At 36.6% G+C, this 14,417-nt stretch overlaps 3 protein-coding genes across 7 annotated transcripts in view; 1 reads left to right on the top strand and 2 right to left on the bottom strand.

Moving 5' to 3' along the window:
• Window positions 1-6,709, top strand: part of LOC135839840 (uncharacterized) — a 49,111-nt gene extending 42,402 nt beyond the window's left edge. For 2 of the 3 annotated variants that reach the window (XM_065356061.1, XM_065356060.1), the window contains exons 7-11: window positions 52-315; window positions 480-615; window positions 750-929; window positions 1,655-1,769; window positions 5,345-6,709. In XM_065356061.1, the coding sequence (XP_065212133.1) occupies window positions 52-315; window positions 480-615; window positions 750-929; window positions 1,655-1,769; window positions 5,345-6,601 (1,952 nt within the window). In that variant the 3' untranslated portion in view covers window positions 6,602-6,709. The remainder of the gene's footprint in view (window positions 1-51; window positions 316-479; window positions 616-749; window positions 930-1,654; window positions 1,770-5,344) is intronic. The other variant, XM_065356062.1, reaches the window with a different exon arrangement.
• Window positions 6,697-8,147, bottom strand: LOC135839841 (protein NDUFAF4 homolog). Its single transcript, XM_065356063.1, has 4 exons — window positions 7,754-8,147; window positions 7,598-7,692; window positions 7,322-7,529; window positions 6,697-7,250 (listed from the first exon to the last, which is right to left on the bottom strand). Exons 1-4 carry the CDS (start codon window positions 7,914-7,916, stop codon window positions 6,745-6,747), a joined length of 972 nt encoding a protein of 323 aa, XP_065212135.1. The 5' UTR covers window positions 7,917-8,147; the 3' UTR covers window positions 6,697-6,744.
• A 1,243-nt stretch (window positions 8,148-9,390) lies between these two features.
• On the bottom strand, window positions 9,391-12,740 carry LOC135839842 (protein lifeguard 1-like). Of its 3 annotated transcripts, none has more exons than XM_065356064.1 (5): window positions 12,571-12,740; window positions 12,072-12,139; window positions 11,015-11,231; window positions 10,662-10,932; window positions 9,391-10,568 (listed from the first exon to the last, which is right to left on the bottom strand). In XM_065356064.1, the coding sequence occupies exons 2-5, from the start codon at window positions 12,115-12,117 to the stop codon at window positions 10,209-10,211; spliced, it is 894 nt and encodes a 297-aa protein (XP_065212136.1). In that variant the 5' UTR covers window positions 12,118-12,139; window positions 12,571-12,740; the 3' UTR covers window positions 9,391-10,208. The 3 variants fall into 3 exon arrangements, with proteins under 3 accessions (XP_065212136.1, XP_065212138.1, XP_065212137.1); XM_065356066.1 differs by lacking the exon at window positions 12,571-12,740 and adding an exon at window positions 12,364-12,524; XM_065356065.1 differs by lacking the exons at window positions 12,072-12,139; window positions 12,571-12,740 and adding an exon at window positions 11,327-11,494.
• Between the last annotated feature and the right edge of the window lie 1,677 nt (window positions 12,741-14,417).

Genomic DNA, 14,417 nt, shown 5'->3' with positions numbered 1-14,417 from the left:
AATTCAAAAAAAAATGAAATCCGAGAATCGTAAGATGTATAATCTGTACAGCGACCATTTACGTTTCAGCCGCTAACGAAGTTTATGGAAGGAGTCTGTGTAATCATAGAAGAGCGTATAAATTTTTCACCGATAGTGTATCGCCAAAATGTCAGTTTCCGGCGGTGCCGTGCGAGTCGTACGATCATTTTATCGAAGGGAAGTGTTTCCCGTGTCAGAATTTAAAAGACTGTAATAATATGGGTTATTATGCCGATAAATTCTCTGGCCGAGGTACTTTGTATCTTTTAACCAGAGATGAAGAACCTTTCTGCGGTAGGTTTTGTTCGCAAATTGATTGCCTTTTTTTTTACTTTTATTATCTACCTATTAACTAGTACCTATTCAGTAAGCAGCTCGCGTTAATGTCATTTTATAGGTATAACTAGTAACCTTACTTATTACAAATTTTAATACCAAGTTTTTCTATGTTCTTGTAGCAAATCAATATATGGTAAAAGTTGAAAATTCACCCGATAAGGACCCATCATCGGTGGAAAAATCGGTGACATTTGGAAAAATCCAAATCACTCTAATCGGAGACTTGGAACTGAACGAAACTTTCGTCATAACTCAGTAAGCTACCTCTAAAATTCAACTATAACCTTGAAAAAACATCAATAACCGAACGATATCGATGATAAAAAATATGACTAACAATCCATACAATATCTACATAGCATGTACTCATACATCTTAATCGATTACAGGAAGAAAGATGAAAAATTGATCAGCGGAGATTCCGTAAGCAGAATAATAGTACCGCATCCCGCGTTGCAGAATTTTTTAGAAATTCAAGTACTCTACGTAGCTTATAACGGATGGTTATCCAGCGGTACGTCGAAATGGCGAATAAATAAAATTTCTCTCACCAACAGCTACGGCCATGTGTAAGTATACTTACAGCTATCTACGTAGGTCTTCTAGATACTCGATACTCTCGACGATAATCATAGACTAAGACTAAACTGCGAAGATGGGTTATTTTCCTACCTCACCGTACGTAGAACTGCACGAGATGCTGCGTAGTGCGTACCTAGACCTACTAGCTAATACTACACCGGGCACATTAATTTATTCACGCCGATAGAATGATTTTTTTCCTTCTTTTACTTTCATTGAGTAATTTTACGAAACTAGAAATACGAGATTGAGAAAAACAGGAGGCGTGGGCTATGTGTTGTATAACGGAAATGATTTCATTATCGAATATAACTACGAGTATTTACATAGTTGAGCTGCAAGGTTCCTCAACTTTCTCAGTGTACCTAGGTGGGTACGTAAACTTGAATAAGTCGAAGGAACCGTTATAAAATTTTCCTATTAATAAGTGTTCGATTGTAAAAACACTCTCATGCCTCTACTAGAACTGTCCATTCGTCTGTTTAAACGTGATGTGAAATTGAACGAGTGTCAATCGACACACGTACGTATTGTAGGTACCTATACGTACCTATTATAATAATAATCACATTCGCATACGCTTAGAAGTACCTTCGGTTGATGATTTACGATCATTCGAAAACCCCACGTGCCTCGCAGGCCAAGCTTTATGATATCAGAAATTTTATTCCGTGCACGCTTAATATCTTCCTCTTTCATTTTCTTCTTACAGATTATCAGCTTGCAGAGAAGATCTAGTATTAGAAACCGGTGTTCCCGTTATTCTCGAATTAGTGCCCAGAAATTGCAACATACATGAAATAAATCAAACTTTTACTAGCGTTGAAGTACGTATAGTCGAGTAGACAGAGAACGTTGTCAATTTTTATGTTTTGCTCGGATAGTTATACCTTCTGCTCATACGAGTACGCATGGATAATGAATTCTAAATAAACGAAAGGCGAATACGATGAGCTTGCTAAATACTACGTATACGATAACCAGTTGTTTTATTGATACCGTTAGCAAATAATAAGTATAATGAAATACTGGTTCGTAGCTCATCTGTTTGATCATCTCCAAAGTTCCGAATCATTCATAAGTTATACGAGTAGGTAATCTATTCCTACGTATGAGGAGCGTTTTTCCAATATCAACTAGGTAATACATTACCTAAATAAAAATTTAGTAGTTCATTCGTGCAGTTCGGAATTTGTCGCTGAAATTAGTTCGTAAGAGATTATTTTCGTCTATCAGTAGGTACATATATTGTACATATTATAAATTTTAGAGGAGAAAAAAAACATCATAATTCTAAGTATTGTGATGAAATTCTGTATTGTTTTGACGATTTCGACTCTTTAACGCCCTTTCTCAAGTAGGAAAAATCGTTCATTTGATTGTAGGTCCCTTATTAAGTATTGCTGATCGTCGAGCTATAAAATTTACGCATAATGAAAATCAAGCCTAAACTTCTTGAAGTATGCAACTTGTACGTCAAGAATGTAAAAAAGATAACACAATGTTCCTTACAAGGGAACCTCTTGAGGTGTCCGCCTCCGATTTGAACGGGACCGCGATTTTTGGAAAGAGCATGTTCTAAAACCCCCCAATCCAAATTTTCAGCTGCCCAAGTTCATTTTTCAATTTTTGGCGAATTTTTGAAAATCCAAAATTGACTATTTTGGTGATTTATGTTTTTTTTAAAAAAGTACCTACGTACTTGATCAATAAAAATGTTCAAAACAAGTTCTAAAACTGATATTAACCCCCCCCCCCCACTCCAAATTTCACCATTTCCAGCCATTCTGGAACCTCCAGCGCGATTTTTCAATTTCTCCAGAATTTTCAATTTGCTCCAGAAGTCGTGAATATGAAGTTGGGCAGCTAAAAATCGAGTTGTGTGTTATACTCGACCTGTTTAACGAATTTATCCACATTTGAGCCGATTCTGGAGCGGACACCTCAAGAGTGGTTTTTTGACCAGCTTTTTTTCAAAATAAAAATATTCAAAAATCAAAATTTTACCGTTTGAGAGGAAATTTTCGAAATTTGCGCGAATCGCTGTATTTTGAACACAACAAACCCCCTGAGGCCGAGTTTTGCCATTTCCAGCCATTCTGGAGCCTCCAGCGCGATTTTTCAATTTCTCCAGAATTTTTCATTTGCTCCAGAAGGCGTGAATATGAAGTTGGGCAGCTAAAAATCGAGTTGTGTGTTATACTCGACCTGTTTAACGAATTTATCCAAATTTGAGCCGATTCTGGAGCGGACACCTCAAGAGTGGTGTTTGACCAGCTTTTTTTCAAAATAAAAATATTCAAAAATCAAAAATTTCCCGTTTGCGAAAAACTTTTCGAAATTTGCGCGAATCGCTGTATTTTGAACACAACAAACCCCCTGAGGCCGAGTTCTGCCATTTCCAGCCATTCTGGAGCCTCCAGTGCAATTTTTAAATTTCTCCAGAATTTTGCAATTTGCTCCAGAAGGCGTGAATATGAAGTTGGGCAGCTAAAAATCGAGTTGTGTGTTATACTCGAACTGTTTAACGAATTTATTCACATTTAAGCCGATTCTGGAGCAGACACCTCAAGAGTGGGTTTTTGACCAGCTTTTCTCATAATAAGAATTAAAAAAAAAATCAAAATTTTACCGTTTGTGAGGACATTTTTGAAATTTGCGCGAATCTCTGTATTTAGTCCGCATCAAACCCCCCTCCCCCCGAGGCCGAGTTCCGCCATTTCCAGCCATTCTGGAGCCTTCAGCGCTACTTTTCACTTTTTCCAGAATTTTCAATTTGCTCCAGAATGCGGGAATATGTTGTTGGGCAGCTAAAAATCGAGTTATATATTACAATCGACCTGTTTAACGAGTTTATCCACATTTGAGCCGATTTTGAAAGTGATACCTCAAAAGTGGCTTTTTGATCAGTTTTTTTCAAAATTAAAAAATCCAAAAAATCAAAAGATAACCGTTTGTGAGGAAATTTTTGAAATTTGTGCGAATCGCTGTATTTCTTCAAGAATTAACCCCCGGAGCGCAAATTTCGCCATTTCCAGCCATTCTGGAGCCTCCAGCGCAATTTTTCAATTTCTCCAGAATTTTGAATTTGCTCCAGAAGGCGTGAATATCAAGTTGAGCAGCTAAAAATCGAGTTGTATGTTAAAATCGATCTGTTTAACGAGATTATCAACATTTGAGTCGATTCTGGGGGGAGGGACACTTCAAGAGTGGTTTTTTGATCAGCTTTTTTTCAAAATAAAAATATCCAAAAATCAAAAATTTCTCGTTTGTGAGAAAATGTTTGAAATTTGTGCGAATTGCTGTATTTCGTCATTAATTAACCACACGAGAGCGAATTTCGCCATTTCCAGCGTTTCTTGGGTCTCCCTTTGATTTTTGGATATTTTTATTATGAAAAAAGCTGGTCAAAACCCCACTCTTGAGGTGTCCGCTCCAGAATCGGCTCAAACGTGAATAAATTAGTTAAACAGTAATTCTAGTATAACACAACACACAACTCGATTTTTCGCTGCCCAACTTCATATTCACGCCTTCTGGAGTAGATTGAAAATTCTGGAGAAATTGAAAAATTGCACTGGAGGCTCCAGAATGGCTGGGAATGGCGGAACTCGGCCTCGGGGGGTTTGTAGTGTTCAAAATACAGCGATTCTCGCAAATTTCGAAAATTTCCCTGCAAACGGTAAAATTTTGATTTTTGAATATTTTTATTTTTAAAAAAAGCTGGTCAAAAAACCACTCTTGAGGTGTCCGCTCCAGAATCGGCTCAATCGTGGATAAATTCGTTTTAAACAGGTCGAGTATAACACATAACTCGATTTTTAGCTGCCCAACTTCATATTCACGCCTTCTGGAGCAAATTGCAAAATTCTGGAGAAATTGAAAAATCGCGCTGGAGGCTCCAGGATGGCTGGAAATGGTTAAATTTGGATTTGGGGGGTTAATATCAGCTTTAGGACTTATTTTGAACATTTTTATTGATCAAGTAAGTACGTACTTTTTTTTAAAAAAGCATAAATCACCAAAATAGTCAACATTCTCTAAAAATTGAAAAATGAACTTGGGCAGCTGAAAATTTGGATTGGGGGGTTTTAGAACATGCTCTTTCCAAAAATCGCGGTCCTGTTCAAATTGGAGGCGGACACCTCAAGAGGTTCCCTTGTTAGATGTTAGAAGGATCTATTTGAGAACTGAACACCTCAATAAGTATCTACCTATAAGTATTTATTGTCAAAGAACTTTTATGATTATACGAACGGGTACCTAATTCTAGAAGTAGATTGAGAAAACTTGAAAATACTTAATTCATCGAATAATTGAATTTTCGCTTTCATATTACTACGTCATCCATTATTCTATGGATTAGGTAATTACTAATTATTTCTAATCTGTTTCATTACAGATGAATAACGCGGGCTTCGCGAACGAATTTCATCGCAACAAAAGCTACGAAAATACGTACCCCAGAACCCAAGTGGTCCGCATCGGCAACGAAATTCTAACGAATCGCAACCACAGCGGTAGCAGCAATATCGATAATGTTACTAAAATCGGTATCGGCGTTACCGAATACATAAACGATCCTTGGAAACAGAAAGGAGACCTGGCCGAAGTACCTTCCAATTTACACAATCATTTAGACGATACGAAATTCGACAACGGCGGTGCCCGGCATTTAAAGTACATAAACGCCGTCGACGTGGAAAAATCGTCCAACCAGTCACTAGATATCTCTTCAACGAGCAGCGTCGCATCCGAGGCGGACTCGTCGACGTCTAGAAAAAAAGATAGCAACCCTTACGAATTCGTTACCGAACAATTATCGGCTGCGGCTGCCGCTTCGGGCACTGTTGTTGTTTTAGATTCGGAAGCGGCTAAATTAGAATCGGAGATTACCGAACCGGTTCTAAAGCCGAGGGCATCGGGTACGCTGAGGACCCGTAAATCGCAACATACGCACAGGCCGCAATACGGTAAATCGATGAATGTGGTGAATCCTAACTGGCGATCGACGTCGACTACTTATGCGAAAGCTCTCGCTAATACGATATTCTTATCGCCGACGACTATGTCGTCGCACTATCAAAACTCCACCGTTGCGACCGGATCCGGTTCGGCGGTCACCGGTTCTCCTTCGGATATCGTTAACGCAGCAGGCGGTATTCGGTCGACGAAAAATACCGAAGAGAAGCCTCGCAAATACGAAGACGGTAAGAATTCGTCGTCGTTGTTTGTCGTACAATTCTTACCGCAAAAATTGATATCGTTTTTCGAGCAAGCTGAGAGATACGCTCGGATGGCATTTTTACCTTTTATTACGCCTTCCGAACGTGACGGTGCTAAAAGCACCACTGAACGGTCTCGAAGAATACGTACGTTTAGTACGAATCGATGGACCAACGTGGCTAGCAAAGAGACGTCTAACGAAAGACGCGACTTGAACGTAGACGAGACACGTAACGTTGCTCCTATTGTGGTCGCAGCTCCTGCTAAAACCTCAGACTTTCCTTACGCTTTTCATCAATCTCGTAGTCAGTTATGGCAGCAAATGTCGTACGAAGATAGCGAACGTAAATATATACCTTTAACCGAACCTAAAACTACATTCGAAGCTGAACAATTAACCAGCAATACTCGATCGGAGGATGATCCGAAATGATTATTTTTTTACATGTACTTATTTTATACGAGTTTTTCTTTCCTATATGTTTCAAATTATGATTACTATTACTGTTTTGTAATGAAAATAAAACGTTGAAAACGATAATTTAATAATTCGAAATAATAACAAAATGTCTACGTTTAATTAGTCGCTTTTCGCTGATCTTCGGGTACGTTTTTTTTTTCAGACTCTTTATCTCCATCATTGCTAGGCTTTTCCGGCGAATCTTGATCCGATTTGTTCGCAGTTAATCTTTTAATATCTTCGATAGTCAAATCATCCAATTTTCGACCTTCTATTAGTTTAGGTCCGTCGGGTAATTTGCCAGTTTTACGATATATTTCTAAATCGGTGTAAACTTGTTCTTTTTTATCGGAGGTTTCTTTCGATAGCCATCCTTCAATCGGTTGATCAGATTCGATGTAAATTTCTTCTTTAGTTTTAGCTTCTCTTAATCGGACAGTTTTTTCGAACAACAATTTGGTTCTCTTGTCGGCTTCCTGTTGCAGTTCGATCAATAAATCCGATTCGGATTTACCTTGGTAAGAAATCGGTATCAAGTCTTTCAGCATCTTCTCGTGGGAGGTCTCTTTTGTTTTCTTCGGAGCGTAGTAGTCTAGTATTTTAACGTGTTTGGTTATTTTGGCTAGAAATAATAAAGACGATATTTAGGAAATTAATCTGCGTATTGAAAAATTCCGAATGGCGAGAACTTACCGACAACAGAAGGTTCTAAATTGAATTGAGCAGCTAAAGCTTTGGTAGAATTCGTTATGGGATTTCTTTGATACTGTTGTATGATTGTTAAAGCCTGCTGCATGGTGTATTTTCCAGGTGGAGCATCTTTGAGCACTTCTTTTGGTTTAATGGCTTGTAAAAATCTAGCTTCCCGGCTCGAATCTATTCTTTCTTGAGAAAAACTATCCTGAGAAAAAGTTGATCGGCATCAGAACAATGTAACGTACGAAAAAGGGTATAATTTCTTCAACTTACTTTATTATCGCCTTCAGAGGTGACGTATACTTTGCGCAGATTATTCAGCAAGATACCATCTTTCTTTTTCATTTCTTCCGTCAAATCGGGCATTTCTAGAGTAGACCAAGATAAGTATGTGAGATGTGCAAAAGTATCTAAACTTCGTAATCGTACCTTTCATCAATTTCTCCACTTCTCTCATGGTGGCTTCGTAAAGAGGAGCTCTTTCCGGCTTATCTTGATGCCTTTCCAGATACTTTTCGGTTCTACTTTGAACATTGAATCGTCGAACTCTTTTCAAAGCATGCCGGCCTAAAACCGTGAACGTATTCCCCATTTTCAAGCAATCGAGTATCGGAGATTGCAGAGTAGGTTTTCGATGTAATGAATTTTGGCTGCTTGTCGGCCAACGAAATACAGCACATTACAGAAATGAATACATTGTTTTGATAGATGTAGGAGCCTGAAAGCGATATAAAATCATTGTACAGAAATTTTCAAATAAAATTGATCTTTTCTGTCTTGCCTTTCAAAAAGTGTTTCATCTCTTATCATTACTTTAACTTTTTATCAAATCAATAATCATTGCCAACATAATTTTTCTACAGCCGAAAATTCTTTTTTTTTTAGGTCAACAACTCCGGCAAAAAAACAAATTTTATGAAAATCTGCAAAGCTTGAAATTAAAATCAAAGCAACGACATTGAAGATGTAATATATTCTGGAAAAAAAATCAACATGAATCATTCAAACACAACAAAACGACATTTATGATTTTGATTTTTAACTTTAACCAAATAATAAAAGAGAAGTTTTGTTACTGTAAGATAGACAACACGATATTTTAACTTCAAGCGGGAACTTCAATTTATTATAATTATTTTATTTTATTTGGTGGTACCTGGTAAGACGGTAAGTTCAAAGCTTCACTTCAAAGTTGGCAATTCGGACTGGCGAAAATGGTTAAATTGGCCCTTGATTCAACCCCTAAAATACTCATATTGTATTCCGTATTCGTAATGGAACTTCAATTACAAAGAAAGGTGAATTCATTCGGAAATGTCGAAGAAGTTGCCTACTCTCACGTCTCCAGGGATGAAAATCATTCGAAACGTGGAGGTTTTCAACTTTCAAAACATTCGATTCGATTGAGAAATACAAATACCTACAATTTTGGCGTGAACTTATTTCTAATCCGGTAAGTTGGCGTCCCTGACTGATGAAAATTGCAAATTAGAACTCAGCTCAGCTTGGCTCAGCGCTCTCGAATTACTCCAGACGACACGCCTTTTTCAGTTTTTCATGTTCGTAGACAGCTTCATAATTGAGAAAAATGCGAAAATATTCAAAATGTCAAAGAGAAAGAGGTTGCCTACTCTCATGGCACAAAAATTATTCGAAATCGGAATGAGGATGTTTTCAATGAATACCTAATATATGATTTTTCAGTCATTTTCAGTGATTCGATAAAGAAGTACCTACAATTTTGACGTGAATTTATTTTTAACCTGATAAGTTGGCAACCCTGAATGGTGAAAATTGTTAATTTCAACTCGGCGCCTTCGATTTACCTTGGAAACGCCATTTTCACGGTCGTGGAAGGTTTCACGATTGGGAAAAATCAGGGCCGAAAGACACACGAATTATTTGAAACATGGAGTTTTTCAACAATACCATCTCGATATCAACTTTTTTCATCCATGAGTTATCAATGTTATCATCAATTTACCGAACTAAAAAACTCGATAGAAACCATGTCCAGTTCTCCTGTATCCTGCTTGAAATTATGCATTTATATGAAAACTCGAATCGCCAAAATTCACACATTTAATAAACTATGATACAAAAAAGTTAACATGATGGATTTGTATAAAGCATAAGATGGCAATAAAAAGTTGGAAACAACGTAAGTAATATGAAAACAAACATAAAAAACATAGTACTATTAAATAGAAAAATTAGGTACTGACATACTCAGTTTCGGATGTTACACTTCACGAGGGCAGCCGACGAAAACTCGCGTCAAATAGTTCAAAAATAATGCAACCGTTTTCATCCTTAATTCATATCTGGCGTGGAAAAAAATCAAATCACTCGCCAGTCCGTCTATGTTTTAGTTGAAAATAAATTTAATCGTAAAAAGACAATTGACATAACAGAAATGCACGAAATGGGCGAAACTGTACAAAGCTTCCCGTAAAAAAGCGAAACAATTTTCAATTTAGGCTAACCAAAAAAAAAAAAAATGAGACCTTTCGTAGTCAAGGCACTGCGCCTCAACCCTACCAACGCTATTATAATAAAAATATATAAATCAGGCAACAAAAACTAGACCCAATAAAAACTGCTCAACAGCAGACTAGAGAGAAACTATCCTTAAAACTAAAAATTCACATATAATGTACTAAAAATATCAAATAACTTTAAAATGTAATAAATGTGAAAAACAGGGAGGAAAAAAATACACATAAGTATAGGTACAGTAAAATATAAAAATTTTCAAGGGTGATAGTTGTCTCCAAAATTAAGATGAAACCAAAAATCGAAATACAAATACGGTTTCATTACAATTGAAAAAAATATAATCCACAGATCTGGAAAAGATACTCGTACTCGAAAACAATAAAATTTAATCCCGAGATGAACCAATTATACTCAAAATGTAAAGGAAAATTTGGACGATATCGATGTACAAGTTCAAAGCGGCGAAAACGTACTCTTCGGGTGAAATAGCGTACTTATGATTACCACCGATCATCATTTGTGTGTCATAAATAAAATATACCGAAAAAATGAACGCGCCGAGACAGGCGTACACAAGACGACCCGTACTGCTGCGCCAGAACATCAGTACAATAGAGAAAATCAACAAAATCAAAACCGCGACAAATAATATACCTCCCATCATAGTGAAGTCGATTTTTGTTTGAAAAGCGAATATGGTCAAACCGAAACATATAACCGTACATATTCCTGCAGCCAACAACACCTGCGATACAGAACCATCAAAATCGTTTGATTAACAAGTACATATAAGTTAGAATAGAATTGGGTAACATAGTCTTTATTAATGAAATCTCACCTCTTGCATATGGTAATAAGAAGAAATGACACCCAACAAAAAACTTTCAGCCACCGTGAAAATGAACAAAAATATAAAATTAGTCGGAGGTGTTCGGCGGGCAGATTCGAAGCAGCTCATTACCAATAGGCATACGATGGTGATACCGAAAGCTACCAACATCAAACCACCGTTATCTCTGGCGAAACCTCTGGCGCTATCGTTGAATACGAATAACGTGATGAACGCGCAAGTAATCGCGAGTTGACACATTAAAATTGAATAAACTTTCCTGCAAACAGACGCGTATAAACCAGTTGAGAAAAAAAATGCTCGCAACTCGAATAACACGGTGAAAAAACAAAACTCTCTACCGTATGAAACCCAATCGAATAGTTTTATCGCTGAATGCCAAATTTCCTCCAGCTGAGCCGTCAGTTCCATAGCCGGCGTAAGCAGTACCAAGACCTCCAGACTGAGTACCGGGATAAGCTGTCGTATCCGGAAATGGTTTAAATCCGGGCACTTGAGGCGCTCCACCGGTTCCACTGGGGTAGCCAGCTCCTGGATAATAGGATGGAGGAGGAACAGCTAAACAAAAATCATGAAAGTATTTTATGATCACGAAAGCATTACAAAATTCAATAAGTATTAGTCGTAATAAAAACATTTTTTTTAAAAAATACCCGCAGGAGAAATAGAATTCAACATCATGCTTAATTCAAAAGTGAAACAACCAGACAAGCTCGGAAATTAATTCGCACTCGAAGATACAGTTTATGAAAATGTTGGGAACAAATTTGTACTTTCAAAAATCAACGAATTCATTCTAACGAACACGGACGTCTCACAAATACAACTACAAATGTTGTTTAAAAAAGCCTTTGTCATCGCAGTATATGCATGATTATTTAAAACCAAAAGAAACATTTTCTAATCATTTATGAGTAGGTATTGATTTTTTTCAGACCTTGAAATTGAGACACGCGTTTGTATGTCAATAACGTACCAAGATAAGAGCTTTCTCACCTGCAAAAAAAAAATGAATTCGATTTCTTTTTCTCGAATACATTAAAAAACCAAAATAAAAATAGAATCTTTATTTACGAGAACAGTTAACTTTAGGCCGCTTGAAATACATTATTTTTTCCAGAATTTGAATACTGTATATTCAATGTTTCATTAACTAAGTTTCAACATTAAGCCAACGAGACGTATTGATTTACTTGTCGTGTATGTTATACTTTAAAATAAAGCGACGAAAACAAAATATTACTGATTAGCCATAATAAACATGTTCTGAAAATTAACAAGCATAATATGAAACATGGCTGATGAAGTGATGAACAACTTCCAGTAGTTTCAGCCTTTTCTCAACAAGTCAAATTCTAAATTCCAAACAAATACGCGAAAACATAATTCATACCATACCTTGTTGTTGAGTGTACGGATAACTTCCACTTTGTTGCCATGCCATTATTCGATAATCTGTATGAAGGCTGCAAATGATTTACATAAAATGATTACTCGTGTTAGGTATGCGATAAAAATGAAAAATTATTAATAAATTATCATCATTAGCGCTAAATATTTGTGTTTTATTAAATTGCGTCGAAGTATAATGATTCATCACTGGATGACACAGGGAAAGTATTATTTGAGGCAATAAACGTTTCATAAGAAGAAATCGACTGCTGGGAATTGAAAGCGAAACAAAACATACGTAAAAGAGCTCTCATGAATGTATCCAGTTAGTTTAGCTATTCTTTTTTTTACAACGATGCATTTGAAACTTGAAAACGCTAGAAGATAAACTGATATGACTAATACTTCTTGCACACGTAGGTATACTGGGTATTTCCAAGGTATTTCGGCAACACATGAAAGAATAACTTAGACGTAAATATTTTAAGTATGAAATGACACTTACAATGAATGCAATATAGAAATAAAATTAATTCAATTCGATGCACTGAGATCAGAATTTCCAGTTTGGTTGCTCAAAATGCTCACTACAATTTAACTATTTAACTAACTAAATTCGAAGTACTTGGGTAGATAAAAATGTGGCGACGCAAAGTGAAAATTTTCTCTCACTTTCCTCTTTCACAGATAAGAAAAAGATAAAAATAAACAAAGTTCACCGTGATCCGTGACTAGCTGAACTTCTCACTCGTCGCGGTCGTAACGCAACGTAACCTACCAAAAACGGACCATGAAAATTGATGTTTCGTTTATAGTTTCGGTTTCGGTTCGATAACAATCTGAACAACCTATTTTGTTTTGGATCTTTTGGATACCTATTGAAATTAGAAGTTCGGTCATTTTTGTTTGCCATTTGATTCGATCGATGGATAATTTAAAAGAAACTGGAAATTTTGGAATTCAACCTGCGATTTTGGATGGTAAGTTGGCTTATCTGGCTGAAATGACTCGCTGAAATTGAACTCGACGTCTGTGATACTGTAGATAGTCGTTCTTGCCGAAAAAATTTTCCACGGTGTTGGAGAAGTTGCCTACTTGCAAGGCGCAGACGTTATACAAAATTCGACATTCCTAAGTGATTTTAGGAACACGAAGTTAGCATCTTAGCGTAAAATAGACCGTAAAACTGACGTCTGCAGTCTTATTAGTTATTTAGTGAAATATCGCTTGTAAGCGCGTAAACAAGGCTTAGAAATGGAGATGAACGCGAAATATTCTTTCAGTTGCCGAAGAAGTTGCCTACTCGCAAGGCGTAAAAAAACACGAAACACGGCGTTTTTTAGGATTTTAAAAATATCAACGCCGGTTTTATTCAATGTAAGGTCACTGATTGCGAATTCAGCCAAGCTTTCTTGGACCGTGGACGGTCAGTAGTGATCATTGAGTAGAATAAAATGTAGAAGTGAACGCAGGGGGTCTCAGTTTGGCTGAAAATAATTTTTCAGTCGCTTAAATGGGGAAAATGTGAAACTCTTTTAGCTGTCGAAGAAGTTGCCTACTCACAAGGCACAAGAATTATCAGAAACGTGGCATTTTTTTAACAAATAATGTGATTTTTATGAAATTCGATTGTGAAATGCAATTTGAATGTACCTAAAATTATTTCCAATTTGGTAAGTTGGTATCCCTGATTGATAAAAATTGTAAATTTGAACTCAGCACTCTCGATTTACTACAGAACCACTCGTTTTACGTTCATGGCGGGGTTTTAAATGAAGATAAACGCGAATATATTTGGGAGTGTCGAAGAGGTTGCCTACTCTTAAGGCGCAAAAAATACACGAAACATGGTGTTTTTCCAGAGTCTAGACAGAACTGAAGTAGTGGTGAAGTCTGAACACTCTGAACTGAACCAAAGCCTAAAACCAAAGCGGAGCTAAAACTTTGTTGTCATTAAATTAAAACACTGATCTAGATTTAAAAATTAAAAATGAATATCTAGTGAATTGGTGAAGGGGCCGAAGGAGGGCTAAGCAACGCAACATTACATTCGAAATATTGTAATTTTCAAAATTTAGGTCAATTTTGGAGAAAGGTTATTTATTTCAGTAAGCTTTTTGTTCGCCCACTCAAGTCAAGTACAGTCGATTATGGCCACCTGTCAGACCTGTGGTCCTGTCACATTTTCTTTTCAAGTGAATTGATCAATTTTTTAATTTTAATCAACACCTTTCATTTGAATTTAGGCTGAAGGATTGAAAAAATACATCCTAATTTTTACATGATGTTAAATCATTGTTAAATAAGTTGCCTACTCGATTCGCCGTAAATACATACGTGTTCGGTTGCACA

This window comes from Planococcus citri, chromosome 3 (assembly GCF_950023065.1).
Source record: "Planococcus citri chromosome 3, ihPlaCitr1.1, whole genome shotgun sequence".
In the NCBI taxonomy this organism is placed as follows: Eukaryota; Metazoa; Arthropoda; class Insecta; order Hemiptera; family Pseudococcidae; genus Planococcus; species Planococcus citri.
This window is presented reverse-complemented; position numbering and strand designations above follow the sequence as displayed.